General features: G+C 39.8%; 2 protein-coding genes across 4 annotated transcripts in view; one reads left to right on the forward strand and one right to left on the reverse strand.

Moving 5' to 3' along the window:
* LOC143376970 (uncharacterized) overlaps nt 1–10,494 on the forward strand; it is a 34,944-nt gene extending 24,450 nt beyond the window's left edge. Inside the window, exons 2-4 of one of the 2 annotated variants that reach the window (XM_076827806.1) lie at nt 6,905–7,107; nt 8,634–9,422; nt 9,654–10,494. In XM_076827806.1, the coding sequence (XP_076683921.1) occupies nt 7,054–7,107; nt 8,634–9,422; nt 9,654–10,046 (1,236 nt within the window). In that variant the 5' untranslated portion in view covers nt 6,905–7,053 and the 3' untranslated portion in view covers nt 10,047–10,494. Of the gene's footprint in view, nt 1–6,904; nt 7,108–8,633; nt 9,423–9,653 lie in introns of those variants that run through there. The other variant, XR_013087211.1, reaches the window with a different exon arrangement.
* Nucleotides 1–25,235, reverse strand: part of Dnc (phosphodiesterase dunce) — a 483,414-nt gene that overhangs the window by 340,864 nt on the left and 117,315 nt on the right. The gene's annotated exons all lie outside the window — the stretch shown is intronic.

Genomic DNA, 25,235 nt, shown 5'->3' on the forward strand with positions numbered 1-25,235 from the left:
TTTAATCAATCTGTCGCTTAAAATTGAGTAGCTTCAGTTAGCATGAGTTTATGTGGACATTTGTGTGAGTAGGTGTGCACTAGTTGAAGTACTTGCCTTAGGCTTCTTTGTTTAGGTAATTGTTGAGATTTATAACAGATATTGTAATCACAGTGAAGAATATTAATACACTGGCGGACAAAGAAGTTACAAATTTTTGGATTTGTTCTATTTTTGGTATTTTTAGCATAAATTTGGAACTGTGGTACCCAGGGCCGTTCCTGGCGGGGGTGCAGATGGTACCCCCGCACCTGGGGGCCAAACCTAGGGGCGGCCACAGGCCGTTTATTATATGTAAAATTTTTATTAATAAGAATAATAATCGAAACTCTTTTCCATGATAACTGTTTAAAATTATGTATGTATAGATATAAAAGTGAACACTGCATATTAAATTCCTAATTAAAGAATATTGAATTAATAAGGGCGACAATATTGTTTTTGCACCTGAGCGGCCAAAACCCAGGAACGGCCCTAGTACCTGTGTTTAATGTATCCTGATGGAGAATTTAAAGCTGTACGAAACCCAGTTAAAATTGAATTTATTGGAATTATATTTATGGAATTAGCTGCGTATATATACGCCAATATATACGAATATATATATATTACAATAAATTCAATTTTAACTGGGTTTCGTACCGCTTTAAATTTTATATACATATATATAAATATATACCGGGGTTTGTTGACTTATTCCTCTCACTACTCTAAATATAATAAAAACTACGACCTAGACTCAATAAAAACAATTTTAAAAATTAAGCCAAACCTAACCCAGACCTAAACCAGACCTAACCTAACCCCACAGCCGGGGTTTGTTGACTAATTCGTCTCACCACTCTAAATATAATAAAAACTACGACCTAGACTCAATAAAAACAATTTTAAAAATTAAGCCTGTATACCTAATGAAATTTGTAAACTTTTGATGTTCAACAAGTGAACAAAACACCAATGGTCTATATATAAAAATCAGAAATATTAAAAATTAGTCAACCAGCCCCAGTCCTCCCCTAGAGTGGTTCGAAAAAGTGGTAACTTTTTTCTCCGCTACTGTAAGTAACTGAATATTATAATACAAAGGACAATGAAATAGAATTGTTGCTAAAGAACCAGTAACAAAATCCCGAATGGAGAATTATAATTCTAGAAATAACGGCGATCTCCCAAAGCAAACAGTTTCAATAAAAATGTCTCTAGAAAGAAAACACAGAAATAGAGATCAAATAACTGAAACGATCCTTTGGCAAATATGCCACAAACATCAAACTCTAGCACGTCAAAGGCACCTAAACCGAATCGTTACTAAAAGGTTTCATTCAAACGGTATTAAGCTCGTTTCGCCGTCAGAGGTTAACGAAAACGTACCAGAGCTACGCTATCGAATAATCGAAGTTGGCACGCGATAATAGGCCCCCCATTTCCATCATTCCAGGCGCGTGCACGTCGCATTAAGTTGACCGACGTGTTCGAAATGACATTTTCGCGGGCTAACAAAAGCAGATCCCACCGCCGGGTGCATACCTTGGAAAATGAGCACCGAACGAATACAGCGAACGCGAAATTGCATCGGTCTGATGGTCAATCTGATTGCTAATCATGGCGTGTTCGTAAATTTCAGCACTGTGAAACAGAGAGCTGTGGTTGCTGTGAAACAGCGGCTGAAATAATTCCTACGTATTGGATCATGTTGATCAGAAGATCATGTCGAAATTACATTTCTATGTGACATTAACTTCTTAAGGGGGAATACTATTTTATGGGCTAAAAGCAGAGCGAAATTTAAGAATTTTTTTTTCAGAACCTAGCGTTCCGATTCACCTGAAATTTGGACCATGTTTTTATGCATCCTTGAAGAAGCTGCGGGATTTTTTTCATTAATTTTTAACCATAAATATAGTAGTTATGCACGATCGACGATCACACCGCGCAAAATTCGTCGTCCGTTGGTGTGCATGATATTTACCTACCAGTTAGTCTGAAACAGAAAAATGAAACAGCGTTTTACTCTGTACATATGTAGCTTGAATTTGATGAACCAGAATATCGCTAAGTCCTGTACTTCTTTTGTTACGTAAGAAAATTGCCGCAAAATTGGATAGCAAAAATTAAAGGTTCAGACCTTTCAGTTTGAAAACTCTCCACACTGCTCAATAATTTTTTCTGTTTTTTGCTAGTTCATCAATTTCAAGCTACATATGTATAAAATAAAACGCCGTTTGATTTTTCTGTTTCAGATTACCCGGTAGATAAATATCGTGCTCACCAACGGACGACGAATTTTGCGCGGTGTGATCGTCGATCGTGCATAACTACTATATTTATGGTTAGAAATTAATGAAAAAAATCCCGCAGCTTCTTCAAAGATGCATCAAAACATGGTCCAAATTTCAGGGGAATCGAAACGCTGGTTTCTTTTAAAAAAAAAATCAAAATTTTGCTATGTTCTTAGCCGAAAGAATAGATTCCCCCCTTAAAGATTTCGAGGCGGATCTGATACTTCGTAAATAATAACAACAATAGTAATAGCAATAGTAATAGCCATGACGGTGGCAACAGAAATAGCAATACCAACAACAGCAGAACAATGACACCAATAATAACAATAATACATTTGCCAAAAATCAAGCTAATTTTGTTTCACACGAGTCCCTGAAGACCAGAACAGTGTAGTTCAATTAATAAAAATATGAACAATTGTAATTTACGCCTCTAAAAAATACGAATACGCAAACAGTTAAGTGTTCCAATTTTTAGACTGATAACACCACCTACTTAGTTCAGAGAGTATACTATAGTCGGCTGATATCATTTTTCAAGCCACGATACAATGTTAACGCATCGGCAAGGAAGTCATTACGCGTTAATGCAACACTGTGCGCGATAGAGTTACATTTATTGGATTATGTGTCAGCAGATTGGCAATTGCTACCGAATGATATAAGCATTCGGCTTGTTCCTTTTTCGATAAATCGTGTATATCTTATTGTATGTAGGCCTAGTGATTGCACCGATGCCGATACTATTAGTGATATTCAATCGAGTCGATACCAAAGTACTCAATAGGGAATATCGATATTTTAGCATCGAAATTTAAGGTACTTGGTATCAATTATTATCGATACCGATTTTTTTTTCAATCGATACTAAACCAATACTATAGTGAATCAAAACCAGTTTGATACCTCGCGAAGGTATCGATACTGCACAAAATTATCGTCATTTATTTGATAATTCACATTTTGCCATCTGACCACAGAATTCGTTGATAATGTATACAGTAAATAATGTGGCAGCATATTTATCATCGTGCTCACTCTTAGCCTTTCATAGGGGCAGGTAATAAAATTGTTTCTAATTGTGATAATTTAAATACAGCATGAACAATTTTTTACTTCGAGCAAGAAATGCATTTCCATGCTCTGATTCAATTTCTCCCTTCAATAGATTCTATACCTCCATGTATTTCCATTTTCGTTTGTTTACTTATCCAATGAAGAAGGTAACTAAATTATTATGCATACAGTGGCGTGCAAAAGTATTCGGCCACCCTTCAAAACAGAATAAAATATTTAAAATTGGTCCAAACGACTTGAGTTTTTTTTTGAGAAGCTAGAAGGATTAGTTTGCTAAGTGGCGTGATTGTTCGTTTTGAAAAAAAATTGCAATTGGTCGGAAAAGCGAAAAAAAAAATAGTAAATGTGGTGTTTTTCAACTTTTGTTCTGTGCTCGTAATGAAAATTTAAAAAAATACCTTTACCACCAAAAACTGGCGAATGTGTGATTTTCACCAACTTCAACTGTTTGTAGCTCGTAGCTGCGTTAACTTAAATCTAAAAAAGGCATTTTTTATATTTTCATTACGAGCACAGACAAAAAAGTTGAAAAACACGACATTTACTATTTTTTTTCGCTATTCCCACCAATTGCAATTTTTTCAAAACGAAGAATCACGCCACTTAGTAAACTAAAGCTTCTAGCTTCTCAAAAAAAAACTCAAGTCGTTTGGAGCAATTTTAAACAAGTTATGTTTGCACCCCACTTTACATCTCCAAATCCGAGTTGCTTCACGATGCAATCCTAAACGCACAACAAAAGAAATAATCAAAGAGATCCCTAAATCCTGCACAAACACGTTTCTATTTTCCTTCTTCTCTCACCACCCCCGTCACCCACACTTCAAACTCAACCAAAATATTTCCCCACCCACAAAGTTACCCAAGCTCCCAATTCCCCAATTCCAAGGATCACCCAAAGCCTCCGCTACATTCAGTGCCAGTTAAAACGATCAACTGAATCTGAAATTCTCCACGAGTATTCCCCCCACTTCGTGTCTTCCACAGCCGTTCCACCCCACTCAAGGCTAAAGGGTTGCGGTCCCCTAGAAGGTTTAGATAAAGTCGAGACAGTAACACTGTCGGGGGCTTCGTAGCAGGGCGTTCGTCCAGTGATTTGAATAAAACACACTTTCTGGGGGGTATGGGTCGTGAATATAAATTGGCCCTGTTAACATCCGTGAAATTCAACGAGGGGGCAGGATTTGCCTCTTCGAGGAACCGTTTTCCAGATGAAGAATGGCCCGGGCTGCTGCAAATTTCCCTGCCTCCTCCCTGAGGAGACTTTAGTTATCTTTTGAAGTCAAGGAGTCCCTTGGCCTAGCTCCGCCAGCCGCATCCTTCTGAGGATGGAAATTGCCACGGTGCAGTAACAGTTTTGTTGGAAAATCGTGGGATATCGACATTTTGGAAAGTCATAAAGTTGGTGAGAGCAACCGAATCGAGTAACTTTCCTAAACGGAATTCAGCCGATTCTTCCCCAAACATTCATTCAGAATCAGATTGAAATCGAAACGCCCGAAGCGCCGTGCTATGCGCAACAAAGTCCCAGCCAAGATAAGGCTGGCTGTGCAAGTAGTACAGGTAAACAGAAACACGGCGGCAATTTTTAATGAATTTTGAGCCAATTAAACTGTGATCGGATATCTGCCGGCCAGCTAGCAACAGAAGTTCCTGATTTCGAACGCGGAAGCTGGCGCAAGGATCTCCTTTTTGTTCACCGCGGTACCTTTCAAATTCGAGGCCGTCGATTTGTTACTTTGCGCCCAGGCGCAGTCAGCACCGAAAGTGCTTTTTGCCATCGTCACTTCCGCGCCTTTCGAACTCGTCCACTGCGATATCTCACTCCAGGCGCGGCATCGCCGATTGTCCTCTTATTTCGATGGCTACGCCTCTCGTCGTTATTATTAAACGTTATGCGAGCGGTGCCTTTTACCGGAACCGGTGTGCGCCAATTTTACGGCTGATAATTAACGCAAATTAGATGCCATCGATTGCGGAAGATGCGAAGGTTCGTTGCACCGAGTATTCGATGACGTTTCGGCGGAGGATTTGCCAGGAACGTGGAATTCTGCGGAATGTTGGAATTCTCGTCGAATTGAGGAACCTTTATGAAATGCGCGAAGGAAAGTGAGAGCAAGGACTCGGAACAGAAATTTCGGTGGATTGTTATGATTACACCGAATGTAGTGGGGTTCAAAATATAATATATTAATTTTTGTACTTCTTATTGTCAGTCTCTAGGATTTCTTCAGTATCCTGTCTTCATTCGTTTGATTAATGCCTGATGTATGAATCCATGAATATTTCGGTATTAGGATTGGCAGACGTGTTTTAGATAATCTGTAACGAGAATGTTTTCAAATCTGTACCCTTTTTAATACAGTCTTCTCGAATAGTTCAATGTACCTCATATCTTCCTTCAAAAGTTCAAAAAATGAATTTCAGTTAACCCTATTTTGCAGTACTACACAGGTCAATATTAGGGATGTGACTAATAAGTCTGATACGTGACTAGTAAGTCTCAACTATCGATAATGCTTATCGATATATATTTATTCGTCCAATGTCGATACATGAAATATATTATTCCAAAAGTATCGATATTGATAATATCGATAGGAGGATCCTATCAATAATACAATTTACAATATCATTTTGGATTAAAGTGAATTTTTTAGGATAAAAGATTTTGTATAGTATTAGGAAATTAGTTTATTTAAATTAAGATACAAAGTATTAAAATGGAAACAAGTAATTTATTTGTGGAATCATATTTATAAAGGGGACTAGAATTGATATTTTAATAAGAAACATCAAGAGTATGAAAAAGAATTACTGAATTTCACTTGCACGTATAATTTGAAAATTACTAGTGTTTGAAATATCAATATATCGACAGGCAAATATGGATTAAAAGTATCGATATATCGGCGGACAAATATCGATAAAAAATATCGATATATTGAGAGGCAAATATCGATATATCGACATGCAAATGTCGAAAAAAATATTTATATATCGATATATACAGTTATCGATAAGTATCGTGTTGCTTCAACATTTCGTCTCCTTATCTAAAGTAACAGAACTCAGCCTTAATACAGAACTGAGCATGTACCCCAGCAAACTCAGCAAGCAATTAATCTCCCTTCTCTTGAAAACCTCACACGTCTTGCTCAAGGAACACAGACAAAAATGCATTTTATATCATAAACAATTTTTTGCCGATCCGAGCCTATCAGACACTCCCTTTCCCTCTGAAACAGCCAGGGGAACGAGTATACATACTAAAAAAAAATCGTCGTCACGTTTCCTGATTGCAAAAGTCACCAGATCGCGTTGGAGCCGCAAAAACGCGGTCATTACGCGTGATGGATACGCGATACGGTGTAGAAAGGCCAGCATCGCGGAATGATCCTTTCGATCTGAATGTCTGTGGAGAAAAATAGAATAGGCGGGCTGCGATTAGACGCACGCACGGAATTGTGTGCGTGTCCAGCAACGCGGAATCGGTCTGTTTTCAGTTATTGCGGTTACATCACGGGGGGGATCGGATGAAACAGTCGGAGAAAAATTAGAAGGAGAGTATCTCCGCCGAAGGCGTGCACCTTCGTCCATTCAGTGAAAGTGATTGCACCGGCAGCTTGTATAAAACCAGGGCGTGGACTCGAGGATGGCACACATCAAGCTCCAGCTCCGAGGACAAGCAACAATGAGGTGCTTCCTAGTAAGTAGAACGTCAGCGAGCTTCGGCTCAGTGGTCGATTTTTCGGGGTTTGCGCTTTGAGGATTGCGAGACTCTTCTGGCGGGGGGAATTATTATTGCGTTCCGGACATTTATTGGGGGTATTGTAAGGGATTCGAGGAAATTGTTGGAGGATCGAGGAATTGGGGATCGGGGGTTGGGGAGGGTGGTGATCACAGTGGAAATTTCGGAGGGGAGTTGTAGTCTGAACATTTTGTGGTGGCAAGACATCTGTCAATTTGAGGAAATTAGTGGAGCAGTGAAAATTTTGAGATTCGGATTTAAGAGTGCGGTGGACATACTAAATATTTTGGGGGAGGGGAAGAGTGTTCTTTGAAAATTTAGGGGAAAGAAATTGGTGAACCAGTGGAAAATATTAGCATTAGATTTGGAAAATTCGGCGGCCATTTTGAATAAATATCTCTTCTTTGGGGTGAGGGGTATAATTACACTTTGGAAATTTTAGTGTACTGGGATAAGTACTTTTGAGTTTGAAGTTTTAATTGCAATTATGCAGAGTAATATTGCAATTTGAAAACTTTGTAGGACAAAGAACTTGTCGACAACTTAATAGAATTTGCAACAGTTCTCTTCCTTTGAAGTGAAATTCAGAAGGGCAAAGTAGATCTAAATTGAAAATTTGAAGCCCTGTGTACCCCGAAGTACCCTTCCTTACAAAATAGCAATTTGATTCACTAAAATTTTCCCAATTACTGCGAATTTGCTCCTATGCAGATCTTACGAAGTAGTAAAATTTGAAATGTTTTCACAAAATCTTATTATTAATTTAGATCTTAGTTCTTAAAGCCATTTCAAAGATGGATTTATCGAAAGCTACAATGTATTCGGTATTGGTAACAGTTGAAAATAATTCTGAGGCAAGAGAACAGTTAGACCTAAAGTTACTAACTTTCTCTTGATTCTTGACTTCATTGAAATTTCAAAGCACCTGAACTGTTGAGTAACAGACTCTCAAAATGTTCAAGTGTTTCTTAAGAACAGCATTTACCTTCTCTCGTCAACGATACTTTATACCACTCTAACCTGCTGATTCCATACACACCAAGACAAACACAGAGGAAAAAAAACAAAAAGGACGCTTTAATTCATGAATTTATTCAAAACGTCGATTATAATGTCATTGCAAATATCTTCTCACTTTACCACTTTGATTTTAAAAGACCCAACATCTTTATTCCCTTTCGAAGGACATACCTTTCTGTCGGAGACGACACCATTAAATAGTCCTATCAATGCCACGTAATCACCAAATTAAGATGTGCCTTAAGTACTTGCTTCTAATTCGCCTATCCAAGCCGATAGCTTCATCAGTAACTTTCATATCGTCCCAACTACTATGAACATACCACCAATAGCAGTACTAAGGAATCATACAATACCCCATCAACAAGACTGACACTCAGACTGGAACCAACAATCACCATTCATCATCAGTCGTCAAGAAAGGATCTACAGAGACCAAAAATAACCATCCAATTTTCACGCAGATCTGCCTTTTGGCCACCGCGGCCTTTGCCGCCAAAGCGGAACAAGGAAAGTCCGAGAAGACCAAGAGAGGTATCCTCCTGGGCACTGGGGGACTGGGTGGCTCCTCTGGTGGACTGGGAGGATCATCTGGAGGATGGGATCTCAGTTCAGGCTCTAGCTATGGCGGTGGCTTAGAATCCAGTGGACTCTCTGGCGGTCAGTCTGGGGGACTTTCTGGAGGCCTTTCAGGAGGACTGTCTGGTGGGCTCTCCGGTGGGATTTCACTTGGAGGAAGCGGAGGCCTCGGTGGGGGACTGGGTGGAGGATTGGGTGGAGGACATGGTGGAGGATTGGGTGGAGGACTGGGTGGAGGATTGGGTGGAGGATTGGGTGGAGGACTTGGTGGAGGACTGGGTGGAGGAGGCGGTGGAGATGGAAGCGGTGGAACCAGAGTGCATACCATCACTCAACAAGTCCCAATTCTCATCCCTCAACCATACCCCGTCTCGAGACCTGTGGCAGTCCCATACTACGTGAGGCAAGCAGTCCCTGTTATCAAGGAAGTGCCAGTCCGTGTGCCTCATCCAGTGCCTGTCACCGTTGAGAAACCAGTTGTCGTCCCTCAGACCGTGAGAGTGCCAGTGCCAGTCCCTCAAGCAGTACCTGTTCCTAGCCCAGTCGCTGTGCCAGTGCCTCAGCCTATACCTATTCTCGTCACCGTCTCGGCACAATCGGCTGGAGGAGCTGGTGGATCTGGTGGCTCTTCTGGCCTGGGTTCAGGACTTGGCAGTGGATTGGGCGGTGGATTGGGCGGTGGAGCTGGCCGTGGACTCGGCAGTGGACTCGGCGGTGGACTCGGCGGTGGACTCGGCGGTTTGCTCGGCGGTGGGCCCGGAGGTGGACTGATCGGTGGACTGGATGGTGGATTCGGCGGTGCAGGCGGCGGTGGACTCAGCGGTGGAAGTGGCAGTGGACACGGTAGTGGATTCGGCGGTGGACTTGGCGGTGGACTCAGTGGTGGACTCAGCTCTGGACTCAGCTCTGGTCTCAGCTCTGGACTCAGCTCTGGTCTCAGTTCTGGACTCAGCTCTGGGCTCAGTTCTGGACTTGGATCCAGCCTGGGATCCAGTTATGGCTCAGGTTCAAGTTCCAGCTACGGTTCAGGACTGGGATCCAGCTCCGGCTCTTCAGGTCTCAGCTTAGGCTCTGGAAGCGGCTTGAGCTCTGGTGGTGGGTCTGGCATCACCATTATCAAAATCGCCTCTTCGGGGTCTGGGCAGGGCTCTGGTTTGGGCTCTGGTCTGAGCTCCGGGCTTGGCTCAAGCCTTGGGTCTGGATCGAGCTCCAGCCTTGGTTCTGGATACGGATCTGGGTATGGGTACTCGTCTGGTTCCCTTGGAGGATCCGGTGGACTGTCATCAGGAAAGTGGTGAATTGTTGGATCAGTATAAGTCGAAGAATATCTTGTATAGGTGGATGTATTCGTGTAAGCCCCTTTTTTGTAATGTTGTGATAATCACCCCATTTTTTATACTTTAATAAAATTATATTTTTGTACGATAAAGATATACACGTCTGAATAGTGCCGCGATGAAAGCGTTAATGCAGTTTGGATATCAAAACTGGATAGGGGTGCTCCACATTGAAACATGTGTGCGTACAACCGCAGGCAACAGCAGTACTTCAAGTTGCCTAGATCAAGTTATGAGCAATGATCCTTCCGGGTCATATGAGGATTCAAAGCCATCGTGCGAATCAGGCCAACACTTTGAAACTGATAAGGAAGAAAAATTGAAACTTCCTACGACATCTACGGTTTAACGAAATTCGAAGTGTTGGAATAGTAGGCATGCTTCCTATCCATTTATTGGATGGAGCATACCCTGGAGAACTCTATCGGTAACTCATCAAACTTTGTGCACAATGATTATCTACAAATCTACCTTCACAACTTTATACCATCTGCTACAGCTTCCGTTCGTTACCACCCAGGATCATACAACTTATGTGCTGTCATATAAAATGACCGTACAATGGCCGGCAAAGTATATTTCTTCCTTATCGGATGCAGGTAATGACAGATTCCTATAATACCTGCAGCAGATACAATCGGGAACTGCATTCTCTAATGCAGGTTCCTGCTTTAGCTACGGTGGATACAAAGAACTGTACCTGCACAACTGACAGTCGGTGTGCAGAATGAAAATATCGTAGCAATGCCAAAAGGAATATTAGGAAAAGTATTCGCCAGCGTTTAATATGATAAATTTTCGTCCTTACGTATCCCTGCACATCAATGGTAGAAGTAAATAGCACTAATAATATTTAAAAAAAAAAAACTCAAAAGGGATGAAATATCAGTATCGACCGTCACAGTTGAACAATCTATTCCTAGCCATGCAATTTGATTACAAATTAAGTATTTAAAAACTTACAAATTTTCAAGCAGTAGTTAGTACAGATGACTGAATGTAGACTCACCTGAAACAAAAAAAGAATTGCCAGTTAGTTCTCATGTTATTTCCACAAAATATCTTTGCATCTTCCATTACAAGTTGCTTTCTACTCTGGGATCGCAGTTTCACGAAGAAGTTGTACATGACGACTTTTCCGCGCCTCAAAGTACGAAGGAAGGTATTGCTTCCACTTTATGCACCTGCTATCACCCCATATACACCTGTTAAAAGATGTTGAAGCTACAGAACGAACTGTTGCGCAATCCTCCGCACAAAGGAGGGCGCATAAAGTCCTGTAAACTTCTTTCTCAGACCTTGTTGGCTCGTTAATTACTGCAAAAAGCATCGTTACCTTTCTGAAGGAAGTTCTCAGCAGCCATCTCGTTACTAATAATACGGAAAAACTGCGGCTCGTGCTCGCTCAGCAACCTCGTATTTTTTTTCCAAAGAGGAGCCAGATGTTCTTTCAGAATTTCATAATGCTACAGTACTTAGTGATAATGAAAACTTTTTAAATACGCGCAACGTGGCAGAATACCTACGCAAAGAATATTCTAAATAGTTTCTGTCGAGACGAACATCAACAATTTTGCATCTGAGCACTTTCTGTTTCAGGAAATATTCAGATTAGCCCAATCATACCACGTTATGATGAAATATGAACTCATGGCCAGTCGAACGATTAGAATGCGGCGGAGGGGATAGAAGAATGCAAGCGTAAGGGGTACAAGTCCGTCTATAGTCAGACGCAGTTAAAAACCAGTATGCCTGAGGCTCTATCTGCCTATAACTTTGTACACGTGCATTATTTTAAAAATAGCTTCCAGTGAAAGTTGTTCAGCTTACTGGGAGCTTCAAAATTTCCTTCAAATTCAATAATATTGAAACATTTGGAAGTAGACTTCCACGTCACTGCTTATGGCTCTCTCAACTACTTCCTGCTACCACCTCTTTTTCAATTCTTTAACAGTATCCTTAATTACTTTTATTTTTCATAATAATATTATTAATGATGAATGTTTACTTCAGTGGAGAAGAATTCACTTTACAAAGTTAGATTCTTTTTCTTAGCTTTTTAGCTTTCATAGAAATATCCCGACGAATGCAGTTCAATAATTCAACGTCTTCCTAATATTTTAGCTTAAAAATTGCTACATGAAGATCGAAGAAATACGGCTCAGGCGTCGAAGAACATGCAGCCCCGCTTCTATTGATACAAACTCGAGCCTTACTTTATTGCGTGTGCGACGTGAAGTCGACTGCGGGAAGTGTCGGTCGATGGATTTGCATATTTTATACCCTGTTACGCTTACGAAAGCTCATGTACGAGCCCTGCATAAATTTCTGGCACAGTATTGACATTCCCATCTGATAGGATGGCGAAATATTGATGAGAGTTGAATAAAAACACACGAATTCATTTCCAACGTACTGAATATATCTAATTTACCAAAGTCTAGATTTTATCTACGATATTATAAGATTGAATTAGAATAAATTTTCGGTGAGCTTACAACGCATAGTCGAAATGAGCTTATAACGAAAATTTACTCTAAACTGAAATATTTCTGTATTTTTTCTAAAAAAGGACACTCCAATTGATCCACAAAGATTAAGTAAATCTTTGCCAACAAAAGTTTCGAATATAATATTATTCCCTCATTTTTATATCCCAGACTACTGTGCTTATAAACCCATCCCAGGGGCTCGTTCAGCCCCTTCCACAGCGTTTATTCGATCACGCGAACGAACCTGCGGGTAATTAATTAATCATACGTTCAAAGACTCACCATCCAGTCGCAGGGGCATCTCGTATTATTAATGTAACTCGTTCACGCAGCGATCATTAGCAACCTCGTCGATTATTTATCGTTATCTGACGTCGGATGCATTAATTTTCCCGGAAGCGAAATCGAGTATCGAGCCGAGCGATTCGAATTTCACGAATTGAAAGGGGTTTGCCGCGAAGTGGAGGAGAAATCTATTATCATCTGGTCTGCAATTTATCTGACAGCTGAGTAACACCGTAAAGCAGCCAATGATGAATTTCTTGTAAATCTTCCATTTCCAAGTATGAAGAGCTCAACCACTAAAAATTTTCTTAAAGATGTTAAAGAAACAGTTCCAGTATTGTAATTTCAATTTTCAAGTTTGATAGATAGAAACTAAGATTTTTATTTTAAAACGCTAGTTTTATTGAAAATTAATATAAAAATTTTCAATAAAACTAGTTTAATAAATAAATTTTTATTTCTTTATTTAAAAATTTATTTCTTTATTTCAAAATTTATTTCTTTATTTCAAAATTTATTTCTTTACTTCAAAATTTATTTCTTTATTTCAAAATTTATTTCTTTATTTCAAAATTTATTTCTTTATTTCAAAATTTATTTCTTTCTTTCAAAATTTATTTCTTTATTTCAAAATTTATTTCTTTATTTCAAAATTTATTTCTTTATTTCAAAATTTATTTCATAATTCCAAAATTTATTTCAAAATTCACTTAAAAAATCTATGGATGCTTATGATTACAGTAGAAATGTCTCCTGTTTACTAAGAGCTGTATAGAAAATTATAATATCTAAAAGAATTATGCATAATTCGACTATTCAATGTTGTGCAATCCTTGCATTAATTGATGACACTTTAATAATATTCACTGATTGTAAGATATACAATAGCTTAGCGCTTGAAGTCTGTAAACCTCGGCGATAATAACTAAGTGGAAGTAACAATGAATTACGTTCGAAGTTGAAACGTGAAGTAGATTGTTTCTGCCCTTATCTCACGTCGATCGACGAGAGGGTTTAATTAACACTTGTAGATCGTTCGTCTAGAACCTCTTCCTTCCTTTAGTATACTTAGTAACTGAATAATCATTCAGTTTTCGAAAAAATATTACCGCGGAAAGCACCTTCTATACACCTTCCTTTAATTTATTTCATAGTGCTGTTCAACTTTTCAATTAGCGAACCATTTGTGCAGTCATTTCGAAGGGAACTTTACTTCGCGTCGCGAGCAAACTATTTCATAATGTCTACACGCCTGAAACAATTGTTCCAAATTGTACCAGCGAATAATTCCGCTCCCTTCTGAATGTTAAGCGTATAATGGAATATTACGATGTAACATTTTCATTACACTTCCCGGTGATTCGACGTATTATGATGTAACTATGTTCCCTTTGAATGCATTACTTGTTTCGAGCATTTCATGCAGCAGGCAACGGGTGCTCCAGCGAACGAGGTAGCTGTTTATTAAAGTACCTTTGAAACCTTTAATCGTGCATGAAATGAGCTCGAAAAGTTCAATGATAAATCATTACCTCGCTGTACGAATTGCTGGGCACTTTTACAAAGAGTTTCTGGAATTTAAATTCTGATTATCCCAATTTGCTAGCAGTCTGATGTTCGAGAACATTTTAGAAATTCAAGGTACGAACTTAATACATTATTTTATGGAGTAAAATTAGAAGTCGAAAATTCAATATTTATTTCACAGTCAGTACTTAGGTTTTACTGTGTAAAAAAAATTACGGCCGTACTGAAGCTTCATCAGTGATAAGCCACATTACATTATTGATAAATTTGGAATTTTATTAATCTTTCGTAAATTTTTGGCTTCCTACAAAAGTCTCTGCTTATACTAATGTGTCAAACTTTATGTCGAAATTTACGACGCGTCAATCGACTGCGAAACAGAATAAAAGTGTGCATTATTCCAATTGCTTCGAGTAAATGTATACGTATATAACGTATTTATCTAAATAAATTATTTTTAGTACAATACTTCATTTAAGGGAGAATCCTACTCTTTGGGCTAAAATCGTAGCAAAAGTGGGGATTTTTTTTTTACGAAATCAGCGATTCGATTCTTCTGAAATTTGGACCATATTTTGATGCATCTTTGAAGAAGCTGCGGGATTTTTTTCGTTAATTTTTAACCACAAATATAGTAGTTATGCACGATCGACGATCACACCGCGCAAAATTCGTCGTCCGTTGGTGTGCATGATATTTATCTACCAGGTAATTTGAAACAGAAAAATGATATGGCGTTTTGTTTTATACATATGTAGCTTGAAATTGATGAACCAGCAAAAAACAAAAAAATTTATTGAGCAGTATGGAGAGTTTTCAGACTGAAAGGTCTGAACCTTTAATTTTTACTATCCAATTTTGCGCTAATTTTCTTATGTAACAAAAGAAGTATAAAATTTAGCAGTATTCTTGTTCATCAAATTGAAGCTACATATAAAAGTAAAACGCCGTTTCATGTTTCTGTTTCAAATTACCTGGTAGATAAATATCGATTATGCATAACTCCTATATTTATTATTAAAAATGAATTTAAAAAAACTGCAACTTCTTCAAGGATGCATAAAAACGTGGCCCAAATTTCAGATGAATGAAAATGGTATTTTCTTAAAAAAAAAGTCCTAAATTTTCCCTCCTTAAATAATAAATATTTACTCTTCGCGAGAAATTATTTCTTCTATTTATCCGAATAATTCATCATTATTGTCTTGAGTAATTCGTTCGAATAACGATTATAAAATAAATAGAATACCCATACTAAACAAAATAATAAAAAACATAAATTATAAATGTAGAGGGACTGAATCGCACACGCAGAGAAACAGAGATTAAATACACTGAAGTTATTTCAGATAATCACTTTGAATTGATTAAAAACACACTAATTAGTGCCTACGAAGTTTCCTCCGCATATATCAGCACGTACACCCCCGATAGAGCTGCATTTACCTTCATAATTACAACTTTCTTGATTACCTGGATCTGCGTGTCGCGCCAGTTTGCATGTTCCTCGTTCTGCACAACTTCATTCGAGATGCTCCCTGCAACTAATGACGGACGAACGGATCATCCCCTCCGATTTCCTGAGCGACGCCCGCGGGAACTTTGGCTACATAGTTTCGGTCAATTGCTACCGGTCCTAACTGGAAAACCGCCGCCCGATGCAAGCCCGAGCACGTGTGATGGCGTCGTGACTGCGCGACAAAGGAGCGTCACTTTGGAACTTTTCGTGTTCCAGTGATCAAAGTGCCCCTAAAATAACCACCGAAATCTGGTCATCGGTCGGCACCTCCCTCCCTCTATCACCCATCCCCGCCTCCAGAAGTTCGAGTAACTTCCATTCCCATATCCGTTTCTCATAACAGAATAAAAGTAACCCGTCGATAACCCACCGGGGGCGTCCAGTGAAAAGCGATCGTGGCGTTTCCTCCTGGGCAGAATACAAGGTCGTCGAAAACGGCGGCATCGAGCTGTCCGTATCAAAGAGGAAATTAATATCTGCTCGGGGACACGCGTGCGCCCGTGACGTCCGGCCTGTTGTCTCGTAGATTTTGCAATAACGAGGCGTCGACGGCACACGCGACGACAGCTTTCTGTGCTCGCGATTATTCCGTGACATAAATGCTACCCCCTAGGAATAGCCCGCAGAATTTATTGTCAGCGGTTGCATGTCGCCGACGGTACAACTTCGCGCTCTCTTTTGTCCAATAAATTCCGCGTCTTCCATGTCTGCCCCCCACCCCCTGCAGCCGCTAACCAACCACGGCCTGGTGGATCCGTTCGATTCAAACGTAGAATCGATGACAAAGAATCAAAGTGACAGGGAAAAGACGCGGGGAATTCTGTGCAAAGTGGGTCGTGCATTACGCTTCGGTGTAGAGAAGTGGATTGCAATAAATTCCCTGGATTATGATTGGCTTGATTGTAAATTGTTATTGGAGCGTTCGTCTTACTGTGCTGGATCGTCGGAAATCTGTTCTGAGTAATTGAAGGATTGTTTGGTTTTCGTCAGAATTATGCGAGAAAGTTAAGGTTCGCTAGGGGGTAGGGATATAGGGGAGTTATAAGGGTGTGAGGACGTGGAAGGGCTGCGTTAGGTGGTATGGTTTTTAAAGGAAGTATTAGCGTGTAGAACTGGGATATTGGAACTTTGTGGGTTTGGGGTACTAATATCGTGTGTTATTGGACTGCTGGGGGACTGGTTTTGTGGGTTATTGAAGTGCTGGTGAATTAGTTTCGTGGGATATTACAATACGTGGAAACTGGTCGCATGGGGATTGGAAAAGTGGGGAGTTTTGTTTTGTGAGGTACTCGAATGGTAGGGTACTAATTTCTTAGGGTATTGGAATACTAGGGAATTAGTTTCCTGGTGTATTGAAATACTAGGGAATTAGTTTCGTGGAGTATTGGGATACTAGGGAATTAGTTTCCAGGAGTATTGTAATACTAGGGAATTAGTTTCCCGGAGTATTACAATACTAGGGAATTAGTTTTTATGGAGTATTGAAATACTAGGGAATTAGTTTCCTGGGGTATTGGATTACTGGGGAATCAGTTCCCTGGAGTATTGGAATACTAGGGAATTAGTTTCCTGGAGTATTGAAAAACAAGGGAAGTTCCCTGGAATATTAAAATGCCAGGGAATTGGTATCCTGTGGTATTGAATATTAGGGAATTAGTTTCCTGGAATATTGAAATATTAGGGAATTACTTTCCTGGAGTATTGTAATACTAGGGAATTAGTTTCCTGGAGTATTCGAATACTGAGAAACTGGTCGCATGGGGTATTATAGAACTAGCAGACTTCATGGGATATTTTTTTAATACTATGGAACTAGTGGTTTATTAGAATACTAGGGAATTCCTTTCCTGGAGTATTGCAATACTAGGGAATTAGTTTTCTAGAGTATTGGAATACTAAGGAATTAGTTTCCCGGAGTATTGGAATACTAGGGAATTAGTTTTCTAGAGTATCAGAATACTAGGGAATTAGTTTCCTGGAGTATTGAAATACCAGGGAATTGGTTTCCCGTGGTATTGGAATGCTAGGGAATTAGCTTGCTGGAGTATTGGAGTGCTGAGAAACTGGTTCCACGGGATATTCGAAAACTGGAGAATTCGTTTCCTGGTGTATCGGAATATTGTAAAATTACCCTACTAGGACACTGAAGTCCTTCCTGATATATGTTGCACGAGTCTTGACTTATTAAGATCTCGGAAAATTAGTGCATTACGATTCCACCGTGTTGGGCTGTGGAGGATTTGTGGTACTGAGGTTCCGAAGACTTGGGGATTGCTCTCTGGGCGTTTTAATCCCTCAAAGCATGTTCCCAATGATGATCCCAAGGTTCTCAGCTGGTACGCCAGTACTAAGGCCATGTCGGATGGTCAACTAGGAATGTTCTGCGATAGTCACAGCCCCCAATAGGTTTAATGGGAACGAGGGCGTCGAGAAAAGTGATTCGATATGGGATCCTGAAAGTTGCGTCCTGGAAAAATAGAAAACTAGTGCTTTCAGGTTCTACGAAACTGGCTTCCGAAGAAATTGGGTCATCGTGATCACCAGGCCACCGATGCTCTTAGCCTCGAAGACATGAAGACGTACATGCGAAGTTACCCACTTAAGCTGACCGAACTTCGCAATTACATTGCAAACTGCTCAGGCTTTCAATGCATCTCTGTCGGAAGTCTCGGAAGCTATTCCAAAGAGATAAGTCCAGTGATGTATGAGAAAGAAAATGAAACGAAATGGTGTCGCGCAGCTAGGATCAACCTACAGAGGCGCGAACCTAACTCCGGCTACTGATATCAATTTATCGCATGGCGTATCACAGTACTACATACTACTGTGTGCACATGTTAAACAAGACAAGGGGCGGTTTACTTCGAGTACTTTACTGCCCCCCTCCCCCTCCCCTCTCTCCCTCTATCCTTGTCTACAGAACAGTACACGTGTGCAGATTGTTCAGCGCCATGCATACCTGGTGTTTCGAGAACAAAAGCTAGAAGCCTTTGTAACAACTTTTGCAGGAATAAATAATTACTCAAGACAAATTACCATTAACAGCGAAACCAATTATTAAGAAAATGGAACCCCTATTTCTGCGGACCACAAATCATTTAATATTCTCATTTCTAATTAAACTGTAATAACTAAGGTTTCCTAAGTCCAATAATAGAAGTCCTTTGGCAGAATAATAAATGTCCCATAAAACTAGCAACAATAAAACATAAGAGTTTTAGAGAACCACCCCTGGAATGTCTCATTAGGAATCAAAGAAGCTTTGAAACTGAAAGTATTCCTTAATTAGTTCCACTGAATTCCCTTGAATCCATCCTTCCCCAAGAATCCCCACCCAGGGCACCCCCACTTTAAATCATTCAACCCTCGTCCGGAAGAACAAAAACAACCCTTCCGCCAACCGTGCAGCAAATTCCATTGCAAAAAATACCTAAACCCGCGTTTCCGATAATCCAGTGCCCGGACTTCCACTTGCAACCTTCGCCTTGGCAGCTTAATTAGCCCCGGCGGGAAAAAAGGAACTCTCCAATCAGGGCCAATATCGAGACACCCAGTGCAGGAGGCCGGGCGTGTTGACGCGTGTCAGTGGCGTCGTCCGCGGATTTAAAAGAGTGTCCAACAAGCAAGCTCAATCAGCCACGGTTGATGAACCCTGCAACACTATTTTCCCCGTGTGCAGCAGTCAACCATTTCATCCTAGCCGGTCGGGCAAGATGTACACACAGACGCGGGGGGTGTGTTTTACGCGCTCGCGTGTGGGGTGCGAGGGAAACTGATCAAAGACGACGAAGGGGCAAGAAATGAAGGAGAACACAATGGAGGGGTGGGGAAAAAGTGCAGGGTGACTGGGATGATAAATTGAGGGAAGGTTGTCGGGAGACGAGGGGGTTGCGAGACTTTAAAGAAGGAGGTGAATAAATTTAGGAGAAATCGAAAGGAGAGGAGAATAGCTTGAGTAAGGGTGACGGGGGATGAAATCTAAGGGAGGAGAGGAAAGACAGAGGGATCGGGGACTGGGGAGGAAAATTGAGTTAGAAATGATACAGGAGGGTGGAATGAAAGGCGAGGAATGTAACGGGTGGGTCATAAGAAATGAAGCAAATAGACAGAAGAAGAGAGAAGGGAGTTTGAAAGGGAGAATAATGGATGCCTGGTGGAGAGAAAGGAAAGTTACGAAGAATGGGCAGGGGAGGATAAAAATTCTAGGGTAAGGAAGGAAAAGTAAAAATAGAGTTCGTAACGTGGGTAGGGTTTACAGTTGTGTGCCGAGTAAACAGTGAAATAATGTGACAGAAAACTGCACTTCTGCCGCGTTGCATTATTCCTTTGCTTTGCTACTTTAAAATGGACATCCGCAGCGAAATTATTCTCCCCCATTTTCTAGTATTTTCACGCCGGTGCCCGTTCGCTCTCATTATACAAATCCAACAAATTAATTCTTTTGGGATTACGTGAACCGTCGGGGGAGCAAGTTTCACAGGTCCCAAGCTTCAGTCAGGAGATCAGCCAGGATAAAGGGTTGTGAGAATAGAGGGGTGAAGAAGTTGCGCGGGTTCGTGTAACTCGTTCCGCAGACATTTTAAGGGGAAAGGGAGACGGAAATGGACGCTTCAGACCGGCGACCATTCCTGGGACTCTAAACCGCGCGAGGGTTGTTTCCCCTCTCGCGTGGCTGCTCCCGCGTAATTCTCATCTGACGTGGGTTCGGCGACGCGTGACGATAAACGAACACCAACTTTAGGGATTTGCAATGCAAATTTACAACACCCCACGAACTTCACGCGTCGACGAGATCCGGGAAGATTAGCGAGACCCCTTTGGGCGACTTTTTCCACCCCCGCTTCGAAAACAGGCAAAACCCAGCGCGTGACTCATTAATCGAGTCCAATTAAGCTGTGGAATCGTTAGTCGTGAAGAAAGTCGCGGTTTCTGTCGTTAAATTTCCACGTGGGACTTTTAACAACATTTTTCTCGCCCTTTGAAGTTTAAGCTAAAAAGAATCTGTATTATGTTGGTCAGCCTCGTATTAGCAATATATATTTATTTATGTAGTGATCTGCAAAATTGTATTAAGGAGTTTTTTTTAAAAAAATCATTCTTTTTCATTTTTTTGTGAAAAAATGAAAGCAAATCCAGGTGTATGGTTTTATCCAATGTTTATTTCTATAATACAGATAGAAAAAAAATTGGTATAAATATATATGTCTTTTAAAAATGGCAGTGCAGGTTGGAAAAGTTTTTAACGTTTTTCTTAATGGTTTTGCCTTAATATCTGTCTTAAAAAATGACGTAATTTCCAAAGTGTCGAATTTTGAATCACTCAATTGTGATTCATTAAAAATTAAAACAAAATTATTTCGTGGCTAAAAAATGGTGGTTTCATAAAAAAAATTGTTTTTGACTGTGTGCTACTAAGAGACTGAGTTTTTAATTTTTTGGTGAAAATCTGGAATTTTTACGGAGTATGTCAGAGGTTGCACGGGAAATGGCACGTGTTTTATACGTCCTGTAATTTTTAATGAGGGAAAAATATCGAGAAAAACTCGTTTAAAGCTTTTCGTGCTTTTTAAAATACCTTTACTTATATAGAAGCACTTCGCTTCGTGAGCGAATTTTAATATAAACCGAATGGCATTTTATTCGGATAGGATAGTACTTTCAAAAAATGCAATAAAGAATAAATCGATTTTTCGATTGCTTCCCATACGTGTTGAAAATGATGAAATATATCAAATGGTGTATCAAAGAGAGGAAGGTTGGAGAAACGAAGTCATTTCTGCGCTTCACTCCACAAATCACTTGGCAGTGTCGGCGCGTTCTGCTTTAATACCAAAGTTCGAGCCATCGATTCCCGAAGGAAATCTCTGTCCACGCATTCTTCGACGTGGTTTATTGAAAAACTGCCCCGAAATAGCGTATCTATCCCGTGTTTTACGAGTTTTGCCTAAGTTTTCTGTGGAACCACTCAGCTCCCACCCCTGCTCTCGACGACTATGATTTAGCTAAAAACTTATTCATGTCTTAGCCTCCTGGGAAATCTAAATCCTCGAGAAACTTGCTGGCGTACGACAATCATAAGATGCAATGTATATGATAGATTTTGTTCTATCAGTCTAATCCAAACAAGTGAATACTGAATTATGGTATCAGAGCTTTGGAGGGGCTAGATATTTCTAACTAGATATTTTGAGGGCCAAAGGATAGGGAAATTAATTATTGTTGAGGAAAATCAGGTAAGATATTCGAATGAATTGTAATTTTACACCGGATGGAAGACAAAACTGTTGACTCGCTGTTGGAGAGTACTTCGAGGGCTTTAAACGAAGTTGTAAATTTAATAATTGTTAATGTTTTTGCATGTCGTTAAAGCGTGCGAAATTCTGAACAACTTTCTCCTGAAACATTTTTAGAAATAACGAACGCATCAAAAGTTATGGAGGTTTATTTTCTACTGTGTCGAGCGCAGTGCGCGTCTGACCATGCAGGGTCCACTTCCACTTGTGCGCTCTGTCTGTCCACCAATTGCTTGCTCTCCTTCCATACTATTCTGTCGCGCAAAGTAGCACAGTTTGTATCTCGCTATAACTTTTAATCCACACATTATATTAAAAATTGTGTCAAATAAAAGTTGTTTATTTTAAAAGGACCTATCCAAATATCTAAAAAAATTAAAATTTTAAATTTAAATTTCCAAAATACCTCACTTTTTGTATTTTATCCATCTTTCAGAAGGAACTTTTGTTCTTTTTATTTTTAATTTAGTTCTTAGTTTGTGGTACTTAATGGTCAGACTTATCGACAGTATTTTTACTGCAGCCTCGCGTTTACTCTAGATTTACTTTTACTATTACTCATCTATAAGCATTATATCATTTACTTTCTATGAATAATAAAGACTTAATAATAATAATAATTTAAGTGTTTCCGTTTCATATAATTAATCAATTACTTTCTTGTTAGGAAGTTTAACACGAAAACACCACTGCAATAAACGCGAGATATATAGATTACGCTGACTTCTCAAAATGGCAGAAGAAATAAGATTAAAATTTCGAATTAAATACGTTACATCCTGCCACCAATTTCTAGTAAAATAAATATATTCTAATAAAGAAATTTGGTTGCACGAAAGTAATATTTAATTCCTAACGCATTAACTTAGATATTCCACTGTCGCTGCATACGGGATATCGATGTTATTTCAAGCGTGCGCGAATGAAAATCGTCGGCAAGCGTCTTCGATCAGACGCGACACCTGGATTTCCATCCTAGCCGTCCTCAATTTCGATTTCCATTTCACCCACGAATTTCACCGTGCCGCTATGTAATTCGCAATTTCCCTAGGAGTTTCCCAGAATTTAATAAAGCTCCGCCCAGAATTTTTCCGGCCCCCTTTCCACCTCCGGAGAGTGCCTTTAATCTCGCGTGAAAGAAAACGTGATAAAAACGCCGCGAGTTTTTTTTCACGTAATCGTTTAACGTCCGCCGATTTCCAAATTAATCGGAAAGCTCTTCCGTCCCTGTGGCCGTGGTAAATCTATTCCTGTCATGGATCGTCGATTAAAGCACAAAATCCTCCGGCTCGATCACAAAATTGCCCGATTTTTCAGTTTCAGTGACCCACGTCCGATTTTATTGGCTTGTGTATTTAATTTCTCCAATAAATTCAATAATACTGGTTCTGGTAAAAGTTTCAGAAATTTGGAATTATTCAAAGCACCACATATATTAGAAAAATCATTTGCTATATTTTTAGTACATTTATTTAGGTTCTTGGAAATTTCAATAATCCCACAAATTACGAAGATTAATTTGTGGATGTATTTTAATCTTGCTTTTTGGTGTTAAATTAACTGCTATATTTCGTGATCCCAAAGATAAATATTGCTTTTGTTTTCACGCTATTTTTGAATTACACATTTAAGCTTCCACCAACCTGAATCATTTTTAAAATCAGAAAAGTTGATTGGAAAATTCAATTTAATCATTGCTACTGCCGCTCGTTGAATTAACCCTTACTTAATTTAATCCCTAAGTGAAACTTCCATTCGTATCCCACCCCATTAATACATTTACGCTTCCGTCAATTTTAATTACTTATGAAATCCCGAGGAGTCGTTTATAAATTCAATCTCGTCCCAATGAATTGATACTCAATGGATTCACCCCAGTGATACTTTCATTTAGATCCAAATTGGCCTAATCGACGGATGTTGTTCCGTCACGCTGCACACTTGCATATTTATGCGTTCGCACGTGCATCACTCCTCCACTGGGGATCAAGCAGACGTTTATACATTATTTACGTCTTGGCGTCTGTCCCCATCGAGACGAAGGTGCAGGCTGCTTTTCGATTATCATAAGCCCTACTGTGATACATTCAGCGGGTCTCCTGACGCCGTTTCCTTTATTCGTGACGTTTTTCTTGAAAACCTGACTTCGCACCAACATAGAAATTTCAGAATTAATCTTTCGTCAGGCTGAGTGTCATTGTGAAAATTACAGATGTCCAGTACCCCTAATACTAACACTGATAGGTACTACAATTTTTATATTTTTACGTATTGAAAATTTGAAATTTTCTAAAAACTAAACAGGGGGTTGGATTCGTCTTACAAAAACCCACACTTAAAAAAAAATTTGTCCTACACCTAATAGTTCTCGAGATATTCCAGAAAATATGTTTTCGATCCCAACTTTAGGGGCTTTTTTCACCCCTTCGACATAAACGATTACCGATAACAAATAGTACGTGTCAAATATTTTTCACTCTTCTGCAAATATGCAGAGTTTTGTCAAAATCGGCGTGTGTACAAATTCCTTTTTTTTTAAGTGAAAAAGTCAGGTCATGCACAGCCATTTTCGTTTCTTGAAAGGGGAAGAACAGTTGCCACGAATTCAATCGGAAGACTCGATTACAAGGTAATCAAAACTTTCAATACGGAAATCCCACTGGTACCTCAGTGAATGCTCCAAGACATTGCTTTTCAATTAAGGGTGGAGGGCGTTTTTTCATAAAATCCAGGAGCAACGACGGCTACGAAGTTTGTTATCGCCTGGCGCAGTAGTTGAACAAAAGACAACTCCGGAGCATTTCAACTCGATCGTCGATGGAAAACCATCGCCGACCATGTTTCACCTCGCGCGCGCGGCCCGTGAATGCATTTGCGTTACATAGCTGAAGTTCGCGGGAGTTCGTTGCGGTGCATTGTTGTCTACCATCGTTGTCTGTAGGTGGAAGTTTTCTGGTCAACATCAGAAACTGTGTGAAACTTTCGCGGAATTATGTAAAACGCTCCACTATAACTTGACGACACGCTATGCTCC

Source organism: Andrena cerasifolii, chromosome 15, assembly GCF_050908995.1.
Source record: "Andrena cerasifolii isolate SP2316 chromosome 15, iyAndCera1_principal, whole genome shotgun sequence".
Classification (NCBI taxonomy): Eukaryota; Metazoa; Arthropoda; class Insecta; order Hymenoptera; family Andrenidae; genus Andrena; species Andrena cerasifolii.